Raw genomic sequence first — 12,341 nt, forward strand, 5'->3', positions numbered from 1 at the left:
TTCTGCAATAAAGATGTGAAACATACTTTAACAGCACAATATTAACTTGCATCAAAGATAAGGTTTGTCAAAGAGTGAGACTACAAAAAAAATTTCTCGACCATCTTTATTTACCGACAGAGGTCTCTAATAGCAGGGCTAGAATTCACACATTTGTAGAGCACTTCAGTTGTTCCACACAATGAACGACTGTATTTCTTTCAGAGCAATTATGCAGTGGTGCCACTGTGGATGCAACAGGGCAATTCAACAGTGGAGGAAAATCAGCACAGGACAGACTGCAGAAACAAACTGAAGCCGGGTCAAGTTTAACCTGTGGATGCTTGAGTGGAGTGTGTAAACAGTCGCAGAATCTCAGCTGAGTCAAGACACTACCACCCCATATCACTAAAGTAAAAACTAAGGCATTACTTGTACATGGCGAGTCGAAAGATAAAATGCGCCGGGAGGAAGAGACCGGGTGAACAACTTCCTAAATGCAAGTAGATCGAATTGCATGAAATAACTTTCAGCTTGAAAGTGATCCACTTGGAAATGAGATTTAGGAGAGTAATCACCTACGCCGTCCTCCAAAATTACCTATTGTTCCTCATCTAGAACATTTCAGTAAAAAAGAACCTTAATACAGATTTAGGCGCCATTTCATCAATGCATTCAAATGTAGGCAGCATCTCTTGATCAAGGATCAAGGGTGTGTCCTAGTTGCACCATGTGAAATTCAGTCTCTCAAAAATTTATGAAAATATTTAAGATTTACAAGCCGAAGATCATAGAAGAATAGACCTCCTGTATAAAATATAAAACAACACCCCAGTGCTAAAGAAAAAAAAAAATCCATAAATCTTGTGAGTGAAGTTGTAACTTCATCAGAAATACCTGGTGTGGCAAAGCTTATAAGCTTGGGTTGGAGCTCCACAGTGCCTCTAAAGCGAGCGAGCAATAGCACACACCAAGCTAAATATAGTCTTCTTATGCTTATATTTAGTAACGCATATTTTCAAGCAGCAATTACAAAAATGTATCAATGGACAATGCATAACCTCTGAAAAAAATACTGTATGAAAACATCCCTGCTACTTTGTTTCCAAGTACAAAACCTCTACCAATAAGTTGCTCCAGAGTAGCAAGAAGTCCTTTTGTGATTTTTTTGTTGGTTTTTTTGTTAATTTCTGTTTTTTTCCACATTTTGTTTTTAATTGGGTAAAACTCAGTCCTCACATTGAGTGCCATAGTTAAATGACAGTCTTCGCCATCATGTCACCTTGCTGAAGGATCCAGGAACATGCAAGCCTCGTAGTGGAGGTGCTAAGAAGGCTCCTGTAGGCCTGAGGGACTGCAGCCTAGGCTTAAGCCAGAGCTGGGAAGGCCTCTGGGTCGTCTACATTGGGCACAGATGCAGAGGACTGTAGGAAAAGGAAACAAATGCAAGTACACAATTAGACAGGCGTGCAGGAAAATAATAAAAAGATAAAAAATATTGTTCAACAAAAGCACTAAACTCAACACCACCATGACCAAAAATGTATTTTAATTGCACAGAGCAGTAAAACTACTTGTGTCTACCTTGTCAGTCCTCCCCCCACGGGTCGGCCTGGTGGGTTCGCTGCGGCCACGAGTTCCTCCCCGGCCACCACGTGGTCCACCACGTCCACGTCCAGGACGGCCCAAGTCTCCAAAGTTGATCTCCAGCTGAGACGTAATGTCATTGGCTGGCTTCCGGAAGTGGTGTTCATCCTCTCCCTGCTTCAGACAAAAAGGTGTAAAAAGGTATTTAGGATTATACATATATATATATATATATATATATATATATATATATATTTTATAGGATTATTTAGATAAAAGTATGATTTTAGTTCAAATTCTCTTTATGGGCAACAAAAAGATTTTACCTTAGGCTCATCAACCTCAGGGTCAATCAGTTCTCCTTTCTTAGCCTGTGTTTGAGAAACATTATACACATTTATACTCTTGCGAAGGCAATAACATGTTACAGAATTCTATAAAGTTAGTTAGTAACTGCTTGGTGTTATTTCTGGTATATGGTATATATTGTTAAGTGTATTACAAAAAAAAATTAGAACAGTACTGTAGTGACAAGTTATGTTTTGAGCATCTTATTCTGACAGATAGCCTTCTCCTAAGGTGTGTGCCTATAGGTATAAATTTAACTTACATCTGCCTTGGACTTGTGCAGCACAAATCCTTTGTTCCAATCAGCTCCCTCGTTGGCCTTACGGATGTTGAAGTCTACCTTGGAGCGTTCCTTGTTCTGCATTGCCTTCCATTCATCCAGAGTCATCTCCTTGGCGCCTTCTTCCTTCACCTCTTCCACCTCATTCTCCCTTCAACAGTCAGATACAAAATGAGTGTTAGTAGCTTCAGCATCAGCCTTAGTTCTAGTAAAACAGTTTAATATAAATTCATGTTTATTTTTACCTGTTTGTTGTCAAGAAAAAAGTTTACAATATTTGCCTCTTAATAATTTCAAAAATTTCCCCAAGTCAAGAAAAACTTACTTGTTCTCAGAGTCAGCCGGTGGGTGCTCTTCTCCTTCAGGGTTCTCATCAGTGACATTTGACTGGTCAAGCTCACTGCAAAAAGTAATGCATCAAATCTATGTATTCACCAAAGCATAAGGCAGGATACAAAGAAATACATGTTTTTGACCTCAACTCAATAGTAAATTTTCTAAATCTGAAAAATGAATCTAAATTTGTTCTCCAGGAAAGTTTTGTAGCTTCATACAAGAATTGTTGTTTTGCACAAGTAAGAACTTACTTCAGTTCATCCTTGACTGTGCCCCAATTGTGAGATCCACTTCCTCCACGCTTCTCCTCACCTTTCAGACCACTGTAACAACATCTGCCTTTAGCCAGGATCAATGCACATGCACTGCATTCAACACAAAGGCCTTTATTGGCTATGTTTAAATTAACTTGATGAAAAGTACTCACGAACGGTCGCTGCCACTGTGTCGGTCAAATTCACGCTTTCCTCTAGAGTCAAAGCCATCGCTGCGGCCCATGCCGCGACCTCTGCCTCCACGGCCTCCTCTGCCGCCACCACGTCCTCTCATTGGTCTCTCACCAATGGGCCTGAAAGCAAGAACAAAGAATGTTAGTAAAATAGAAAAAAGCTTAATGAGGAGAAAAAGCTTCAATACATACAAAAATTAATTAGTGAGTGTTCTATAGTTTGTAAAGTTTTTCAAACATCAACTAAAGTTTAGTTTTTTTACATTTTGATACATCTTCATGTACAATATAAGTTATATATTGTTTAAACTTTTTGCATCAGTTTGACACAGCTGATCAGGGAGTAGATGTTGAGCAAAACTAAGTCTCTAAGCCTTATCAAAATAAACAACGCCTTGAACAGTTACTGTGTTTACCCCACCCCCAACTCACTAAAGCTTCGGCCCAGCAGAGCTGGATGACGCCCTGTTTGAATGTATGATAGTGGATTCTCATCACCTTTCTTGTGAGGCTGCTATTCAGTCAGATTGGTCACTTCCAGAGCAAACTTACTTCTCGACTGAGAACTCGCCGCCCTCGGGCTTGTCTCCAGCCTCACCAGCAGGCCTCTCGAAGCGGCGAGGGGGCCGCCTGTCCACAGGCCGTCTGTCTGTGGGGGGGCGCCCCTCTCCCTGGCCGCCCTGGGGTCTGGAACCGTCACCCTCTGGCTTGCGACCCATTCTCCTCATGACGGCACCTAGGATTGACAACAACAGGAGGATTAACGTGGAAACAGCATTGATGGATCAGGACCCACTGCTGAGCCTCAGACAAGAGAAAGCAGAGAAGGTGATTGTTTGGTTTAAATGGAGCAAATAAAACCCTTCCAATTAGTCTACAGTATTAAAACCTCATATGGGGCCATTTACTGAAAATTCTGCATCTCTCCTCTGCATACAAGACAGCAGATATACCAGTAATTTTGTAATAAACATACAAGTTTAGTATGTTCACTCATGACCTGTGCAGACTGTGGTGGGGCTGAAGTGTGATGATCAGTTAAACTGCTTAGTTATTTTGTGGCTGAATTTAATACCTACACAGTACGAGTGGCACATGGTGGGTTGCAACTGGCCAAGCTGATACAACAAGACCCACCCATTGCCTAAATCACCAGCTACCAAAATAGACACCCTGCGTGACACAGCAGCAGCTGGTTGCACCATGGTCGGCACACCTGTTTCATCTTCTCTCAGGAACACGGGAGCCCACTCGACGTGATGATGATCAGCAATTAACGGTCTGTGAGGAGGGGGGGGTCTTCTCGGTAATCCCCCGATACCGGTTGCTTCACTTCTTCACGCGCTCTGGGTGCCTTACAGGCTAAGTGATCGTCCAGACAGGCAACATATCGAAACACAAACTGAAAAGTAGCCGCTTCAAAGCAGCGAGCAGGCACTCGTGCGTCAATGGGAAGTGGCCGCTCGCGTGCTGCGCTTCAACACGCCCCACACTGGAGCCACGAGGTTCTCCACCATGAGCGGAACAGCACCGCTCACGGACAAATCCACCTGCACGCCCCGAATGCTACTTAAACCCGGCAGGAAGGTGTATTTACAGGCGTCTGATTTAGCTAGAGAAAACAGCACGTTTCTTATTTTATGCGCCTTTAAGTATTAAACCCTCTATTCGATCGGTTCCTGGTGAACTGAGCAACCAGCGTCTTTACTAACGATCACGATATTCTACATCTTCACGCCACTCCATGGAGTTGGCCAGACCCACGGGTTGTGCCTGTTAAACAAGGCCGATCGGAGGACAAGCCTAAACACGTTCACCTACAAACAGTTTACCGTTGGATAATTGAGCCCCACAGTAAAAATACGTTAAAATGCATGCGAGCGTTTTACGTATTGACAGCCACCGGGATACAAAGCAGCCACGCGGACCTCATGTTAAAGGACTCGTGAACCGTTGATGGCCACTTAGCAACAACTTTGCCCGTTAGCCTATAGAACTAGCTCGATTGGGGAAGGCGCAGAATCCGCATTTACCATCTTTCTTGAGCGGAAGAGGTGCTTGGCTCTCCTCCTTCTTATCAGCCAGCGGGGTCTTTCTGTCTTTCTGGGACTCCTTTTTCGGCTGTTTAGCAGCCTGGGCTGCGGTCTTGGCGGCACCAGGAGCAAGAGCCTCCTTCTTCTTCTTCACTTCGGCCTGCTTTAGCAGCTCAAACGGATCCGACTCGTCGTCAAATAACTGGTCGAACCGATTGGCTATAGCGCAGCCAAAACCTTCTTGCATTTGTCCGGGCATGATGGCGCCCCTTCAGCTGGATTTTCCTCCGATTCTACGAGGCTTGCTGCGAACACTTCGCTAGATGAAGCCACAAGATGGCTGGGAAAAGGACCTTCTTCTCTTCCGGCGCGATAGACATCCGGGACCTCGAAATTGGCGCGGATGGGACATGTAGTTCTTTAAGAACCAGAAGCGAGATGACTACACCGTAGAAAGACTAGTGTATAAACTACAGTTCCCATCCTGCAAATCTCGCAAGTGTCGCTAACCTCTGTCAGGCGTGGGTCCTCAACGTGCTCTGTTCTTGCTTTGAGTATTCAGAGCAACCTTCTCAAGCGGTTAAACTTAAAACAACAACGAATTATCTATTTAGTAAATATGACGTTACAACTTTATTGCACGCTTTATCCTACTATTGTTGTACGTCTCCAGAGGGCAGCACCCGCATATTATAAACGTGGAAACGTCGCTTAGTTTTAAGCTTAATTAAAAATGGACTAAAGAATTACGGGCTTGGCACTAACAAACTGTCGGGCCATTAAAATTGTGTTTTAAATAAATATTCTCTATGCACACATCCCCTCATCTATTTTAAGCCACGGCTGAACATGAAATAATGTGGAAAAAGGCTGGAACATTTCTATGCGGGCAAATGTAGTGAACACAACTGAAATACAGTATGCTAAGAACCCATTTGTTGGAGTTGGCAAACATTTCACAGTCATGTATTGTTTATGTTTGTTTTTATATTGAGCACGTGACAACATATATTAACAAACATTATATTTGTGCCATAAATAATCTAAGCATATACAATTAAGCAACACCAGGTACGTGATGACTGTTCGTAAAGGAGTGTGAAAAAGCAAAGCGGACTAACTCCCTCCCCCTGAGTGAGTCAATACAGTTACAGATTGTTGGAAAAACGTGTTTATTGTAGGTATATGTGTTTTATTTGGGCTTTGACGGTTGTCTGTTTGGAATTATTTTGTCACCCCTATATGTTTTATTGTTTATAGCTACAGATTATCTAAACATAAATGAGCGATACAGTTAGTTTTGCATTTGATTTTATCAAACAAAAATATAAAAATATCTAGGCATTATGACATAACAAAATTGTTCATGAACAGAAAAACAATGCTTGTTAAACACATTGTTTAATGATTAGATTTATCTTTTACCCGTCCGCAACAGGTTTCAGTCAGGTTTATACATTATCGATGTCATAATTAACCAATATTTTGTTTTTCTCAGTCTAAATGTTTTTTTATGTTCTGCCATTTCAATTTAATTCTGCAGCATCATATCCTTTTCTGCTCTATCATATCATATATTTTCCTGTATAAGTGAAATTATTGGTTTGGGGAAGTGAGTGGAGTTTAAACAAACAGCTTTCATGGCCCTTTTTTTGATCGTATCCGTATCGCCTAATGAACTGAGTGGTACTGAACTCATCCAACCCACATGATGCCAGTCTGTGGCTTCGTCGTTAGAGAACTTCACCGATTGATATTCCTTCGCAGCCAAGCATGACATCATCGGTCACCAAAGCCATGATAGAATCCTACGCGCTCATGGTTTTGGTCATGGGCGCGTTCTTCGTCTATTTCTGCGGCATGGTTTGGGCTTTTTGCAACCCAAAACTTAGCGGAGCAGAGGAGGAGTGCGGGTCTGGGAATCAAGCAGCTGGACACGAGGATGGATGCTGGGTGTGCGCACGCACTCCCCCAAAGCACACTTTCAGCTTTTCGTGTGCGCATCATCCGCCGGGAGCGCTGGACACTGCGCAAGGAGTCACACAGCCGACTTACGTTAACTTCTGGGATGACACTGACAGCCTGCTCTCTGGAGGCACCGCATTTTGTCGGGAAGAGCACGGAATTAACAACCAGATTGGAAACAGCCCCTCTTGGTCTGCATAAGCTGAAAAACTGGAGCCACAACCCAGCCAACGTGTTTGCAAATGTGCAAACCTGTTTTTGTCCATATCTTAAAAGAGGTGTGAAGACGTGAAGGTTTGCCCCATCCTAACATGCATACTGCTGCTTTCTCTGAAGGAGACGTTTCATTTCATGTCTGATGCAGGTTGCAAATGTAGCAAATCAGACTGCACACGTTTTAGCCTGTAACCAGCTTTCAGCTGTAAAGATGCCTTTTGTTATTCCATCAAGAGCCTGTAAACTTTCCGAATTAACATGTTCAGAGGAACAGAAGAAACGGCAATCACTACTTATTAACAAGACTGGTTTAACTATGTTATTGATAATGTTTGGTTGTTTGTTGTTACCTAACTAGTAAAACTGTGCTACTTAGGTTGTGCGTCCAGTAATTCAGGTTTTTCTTTGAACAACCAAAAATACATTAAAAAAGCACAGATTCTTGATGTTATTTTTTTACCTGCCCACGATGCAGCACGTTAACAGTCGAGATGTGTTTGTAGTTGGACTCTGGATAAAAGACTGACAATGTGAATGAGAGTGTTGAAGATCAAATTGGTCGTCACAAAACCAGTGCAGGTCAAGGATAAGAACAGCAGCAGTTACATCATAGATGTTACACAGCAAATGTGAGCAGGTCCAAGGCTCTAAGGAAGTATAGAATATTCCAATTTGTTAATTCTTATTAGTAAAATATACAGGGAATCAAGAAATACCAGTAATCACAGCACATCAGCATAACAGCAACTTTTTATTTAACAAAAAAAGAATAGAAAAGAATTTTCGTTCCTAAACAACACAGCAAGCATGATTCTTGTAAAAGCCTCCTGCAAGGTCATCCTGAAGGTTACTCTTTGATGGCAACCAGAGATCAGAATTCACCTGCAAACACACAGAAAGCAGAATATGTCTGCAGTGACCTTAAAAGTAGAACAGTATCCACTATGAATATTTAATGAGCATTGTTGCTAAGCTGCAGGCAGATATAGTATCACCTTCATTCCTCCATCAAGCTCAGATGAGCTTGAGTTTTCTTTGTGAGACGTGCTGATGAAACGTTGTGATATGACAGCACCACCCGTCCCGCGAGGGAATGTGAACGAGCATTCAGGCAAGCAGATGCAAATATTTCCTCCTACATGTGTCTGATCAGGTCTGATGTTGGTCTGAGAGTTGAGGAGAGCAGCCTGAACCCGAGTGATGCTTCTAAAACCCCAACATACTGTGGCTGTGTCCTCGGGGACGCATCACACAGCAAGAAAACACATACATTACTATTAATGGTAGCACATAATGGTATTAAACCAATGTTTGTCATATCATCTAAAATATATACTTTATCTTTTAGTGTGATCTATTGTAGTTTATTTGCAGTTTCATCCTGAAAAGATAGGGTGGATTTGGTGATAAGAGCAAACAGCTGATGTTTAAAGCAACAGGTTCTGAGTTTGGCCCATTATTATTACTGTTTTCTAGCCAGGCTGACTCACGGCCTTGACTTCGCCTAAATGCACGGATCAGTGCCACAAGAAGATAAGGTTCCCTGTTCAACTTTTATTTGTACTTTGTCAGTTCATGTACAATTTTGTTACCATGTATATAAAACATAGTGTTTGAAAAACAAACATTTCAGTACAATAAAAATGAAAGACTGTGACATCTGTTGGTGTGCACCTACATTAATTCATAAGACTGAGATGTAGGAAATGTTTTGTCAAATATTATGTATTGTATGTCCAGTACACAGATACTGTACTGTATATATGTACATATCTATCTACATATTTGTGCTTAGGTTGTGAAGGACAGGTGACATCTAGCGGAGCAAAGACCAAACAGTGGTATGAAAAATCCAGTTCAAGCATTGGTGATACACAGGGTTACTATGGTTGATAATGAAAGGAAAGAAACAATCCAGCATAGATTAAATGAGTTTAGATCATTTCTTCATCATCTCTTATATCTCTGCTTACTCCTGCTTTAACTTATCAACATCCACAACACGTTCAGTAACATCCTTCCAATGGTACAGACTATTGTGCCAACGTAGCACAAGAACACAGAGCCTGGATCCTGTGCGAAATTAAATATTATAATCCAAATGCTATTAAATTGAATCAATGTAAAGAGCATAACAATAAACTAACATATCAATAAACAGAACAAACACATAAACGTATAAATATAAAGTACAAAATATTGATATTTGAAACTTAGACTTATCTATTTGAAAATACACAGTCATACACACACCATGTTTTATCATCATATAACATTGGAAAACTGCAGGAAGAGGAGAAACACTGACTTATCTTCTAATAAAAATGCTGGCAAACTCAGATGAAATGCTGTATTTCCACATGATGGAACAGTGACACCTTTTTCTGCATCTTTCCCTTCTACATTCAAGCAGTCTTCCAAACGAAAACACAAGAAAGCTCTTCAAACAACATTTCAAACATGTCACATGGGAAACTAATTATAATATGAAATTAAAAACACATCTTCAAAAGTGCTGAACTTCACTTGCTACATTGAACTTTAACTTTGACACCTCATAACCAAACCTCGATCTTGTTCTGTTTCAGGGTTGGTGCACTTTTTGGACCTGTATGTCTTAAACAGTTTCACTGTGCTGGTTCATCTCAGCCAGACACACACACACACACAATGTCCATCATTGTAGTGTGTTAAGTCCAGGGAAGAGTGTTTCCCAAATTGTAGCTTGGAGCCCAAAGGCGGCTTCCACCCTGAAACGAGACAGCTTAAACCTGGACTGGGTCTGCCACTCCTCTCAGCAGTCTGGGAACCACTGTCCTGAATACAGCCCCAGGCTTTAAGGCTGTATTTCCAGTAGGGCTCTGTGTATTTCCTGGAAGGACGGCCGCTCCTTCGTGTTCCTCCTCCAGCAGCTCAACATGATCTTATAGAATGAGTCTGGACACAACACAGGCTGAGGCAGGTAGATCTGCACAACAGACAGGACAGCAGAGGATGAACCCAATACTTGTTTACACACTGGAGATGTGTGGAGTGGTTCTCACCTGTCTTTTCTGGTCCCTGAAGAACTCCCCTGTGTTCTCTATCACCTGCTCGTCAGTGAGCTGAGAGTAGGGTTGCTCCTTGCAAAAGTTGAGGATCTCCCACAGGGTCACCCCGAACGCCCACACGTCACTGGCCGTGGTGAACTTACCCTGGGCAGCAACAGACGGCACAGATGCCGATTCAGCGTGTTTACAGAATGTAATCAATAGTGTTCCAGCACAAAGAACAAGCTGTCCTTACCAACAGGATGCTTTCCCATGACATCCAGCGTATAGGCAGCACCGCTCTGCCCTGAATCCTGTAGTAGTCGCCGCTGTACAGGTTCCTGCTCATGCCAAAATCAGCGATCTTTATCGTGCAGTTTTTGCCCACCAGGCAGTTCCGAGTGGCCAAGTCTCGATGCACAAACTTCAGAGAGGAGAGGTACTTCATCCCCGACGCTATCTGAGTGGCCATGTAGCACAGGTTACTGAAGCTGGAACAGAGAGGAACGGAGCGGAGTCATTGGCGAGGAGGCCCGAGCGCTCAGACGCATGCAGCAGCAGCATCATCATCATCATCATCATCATCATCATCATCATCAGCAGCAGCAGCAGCAGCAGCATTATCATCATCATCATCATCATCATCATCATCATCATCATCATCAGCAGCAGCAGCAGCAGCAGCAGCAGCAGCAGCAGCATCATCATCATCATCATCATCATCATCATCATCATCATCATCATCATCATCAGCAGCAGCAGCAGCAGCAGCAGCAGCAGCATCATCATCATCATCATCATCATCATCATCATCATCATCATCATCATCATCATCATCATCAGCAGCAGCAGCAGCAGCAGCAGCAGCAGCAGCAGCATCATCATCATCATCATCATCATCATCATCATCATCATCATCAGCAGCAGCAGCAGCAGCAGCAGCAGCAGCAGCAGCAGCAGCAGCATCATCATCATCATCATCATCATCATCATCAGCAGCAGCAGCAGCAGCAGCAGCAGCAGCAGCAGCAGCAGCAGCAGCAGCTCACCTGACCGTGGGCGCGTTGCTGAGCGCCGCCAGCTGTCCCTCGGGTTCGTGGCGGGACAGGAACTGGTTGAGATCCCCGTTTTCCATGTACTCTGTGATCATGCACAGAGGGTCGCTGTAGATGCACACAGCCAGCAGCCGAATGATGTTGGGGTCCTTCAGGCGCGACATGATCTTGATCTCCTTCAGGAAGTCATTCCTGCAACACACACCAGCATGGCATCAAGCTACAGTTAGTTAAGCTTCAAAGCCTTGTTTTGTTTATTTGCAGTCCGTAAAAGAGGACCCAGAGTTAATACCTTGCATTTTTATTGGCGTCCGAGCGAAGCATCTTCACAGCCACTAAAACTGGCTGATCCTCAGAGATGTCAAACAAAAACTCTTCGTTGAGGAACTCCTGCATTCCCTCGGCTTCACACAGGTGCACCTGAGGAGGAGGAGGAGCACACATACAGCCTGTGAGCTTCCTAGCGCTGGGATGAAGCAGCTGAAGCCCCAGGGGGAGCACGCACCTCTCCGAACTGCCCTTCTCCCAGCTTCTCCTTGAACGTGAGCAGCTTGCGTGGAAACTCCTCCACCGGAACGTCCTTCCCTGACAGCAGGTCCATCGTCACCGCTGGGATGGCGTACGTGTTGCTTCCGGTCACGCCTTGCAGGTTCACGATATCTGCCTCCGCGTAGTGAGGGACTCCGTCCTGGACTATGGTGGTGGTGGTGGATTTGGAAGCGGCTGTGCTGGTAGAAGCTGGGACAAAGGACGCAGCGATGATGAACCTCTGTGTTCACTGTGAAAGTTCATCTCCATGGGTTCTACTTTTACCAGACTCCTCCGTGTTTTCTGCAAACTCCGGTAGTTTGCTGATGAGGCGTGACGGCTCCTGGTAGTCGGGGCCCAGAGGGAAGATGCGCTCGTAGGTGGCGCTGGACTCCTGCTCGCTGGTTGCACTCAGCTGATTGTGGTTGTAGACGAACGTCTCGCTCTGTATTGACAAACTGGCAGTTAGTTCATCGTCCAGCATCCGGCGAGAGGCCTAAAATACAGGACGCGGGGGGTGAAGGAGCACGTCTCACC

At 43.7% G+C, this 12,341-nt stretch overlaps 2 protein-coding genes across 8 annotated transcripts in view; both read right to left on the bottom strand.

The window, feature by feature from the left end:
• Nucleotides 1–92: 92 nt before the first annotated feature.
• serbp1a (SERPINE1 mRNA binding protein 1a) lies at nt 93–5,389 on the bottom strand. 4 transcript variants are annotated; one of them, XM_029146207.3, is made up of 9 exons: nt 5,012–5,389; nt 3,531–3,714; nt 2,958–3,098; nt 2,782–2,853; nt 2,520–2,594; nt 2,177–2,348; nt 1,893–1,937; nt 1,564–1,740; nt 93–1,403 (listed from the first exon to the last, which is right to left on the bottom strand). In XM_029146207.3, the coding sequence occupies exons 1-9, from the start codon at nt 5,268–5,270 to the stop codon at nt 1,347–1,349; spliced, it is 1,182 nt and encodes a 393-aa protein (XP_029002040.1). In that variant the 5' UTR covers nt 5,271–5,389; the 3' UTR covers nt 93–1,346. The 4 variants fall into 4 exon arrangements, with proteins under 4 accessions (XP_029002040.1, XP_029002038.1, XP_029002041.1 ...); XM_029146205.3 differs by having other exon boundaries at nt 1,564–1,743; XM_029146208.3 differs by having other exon boundaries at nt 2,177–2,345; nt 5,012–5,388.
• Nucleotides 5,390–8,726: 3,337 nt separating this feature from the next.
• Nucleotides 8,727–12,341, bottom strand: part of ddr2a (discoidin domain receptor tyrosine kinase 2a) — a 20,435-nt gene continuing 16,820 nt past the window's right edge. For 3 of the 4 annotated variants that reach the window (XM_029146190.3, XM_055508399.1, XM_029146189.3), the window contains exons 11-17: nt 12,090–12,249; nt 11,782–12,014; nt 11,569–11,696; nt 11,271–11,468; nt 10,478–10,712; nt 10,237–10,386; nt 8,727–10,160 (exon numbers count right to left, since the gene is read on the bottom strand). In XM_029146190.3, coding sequence (XP_029002023.1) covers nt 10,029–10,160; nt 10,237–10,386; nt 10,478–10,712; nt 11,271–11,468; nt 11,569–11,696; nt 11,782–12,014; nt 12,090–12,249 — 1,236 coding nt within the window. In that variant the 3' untranslated portion in view covers nt 8,727–10,028. Of the gene's footprint in view, nt 10,161–10,236; nt 10,387–10,477; nt 10,713–11,270; nt 11,469–11,568; nt 11,697–11,781; nt 12,015–12,089; nt 12,301–12,341 lie in introns of all 4 variants that reach the window. The other variant, XM_029146188.3, reaches the window with a different exon arrangement.

Source organism: Betta splendens, chromosome 4, assembly GCF_900634795.4.
Source record: "Betta splendens chromosome 4, fBetSpl5.4, whole genome shotgun sequence".
Lineage (NCBI taxonomy): Eukaryota > Metazoa > Chordata > Actinopteri > Anabantiformes > Osphronemidae > Betta > Betta splendens.

Coding starts and splice junctions, on each gene's coding strand:
- serbp1a (XM_029146205.3), bottom strand. CDS start 5,270: ATGCCCGGACAAATGCAAGAAGGTTTTGGCTGCGCTATAGCCAATCGG. Junction 3,099..3,530: donor GGCGAGTTCTCAGTCGAGAA/GTAAGTTTGCTC, acceptor TCTTGCTTTCAG/GCCCATTGGTGAGAGACCAA. Junction 1,744..1,892: donor CTGAGGTTGATGAGCCTAAG/GTAAAATCTTTT, acceptor TTTTGTCTGAAG/CAGGGAGAGGATGAACACCA.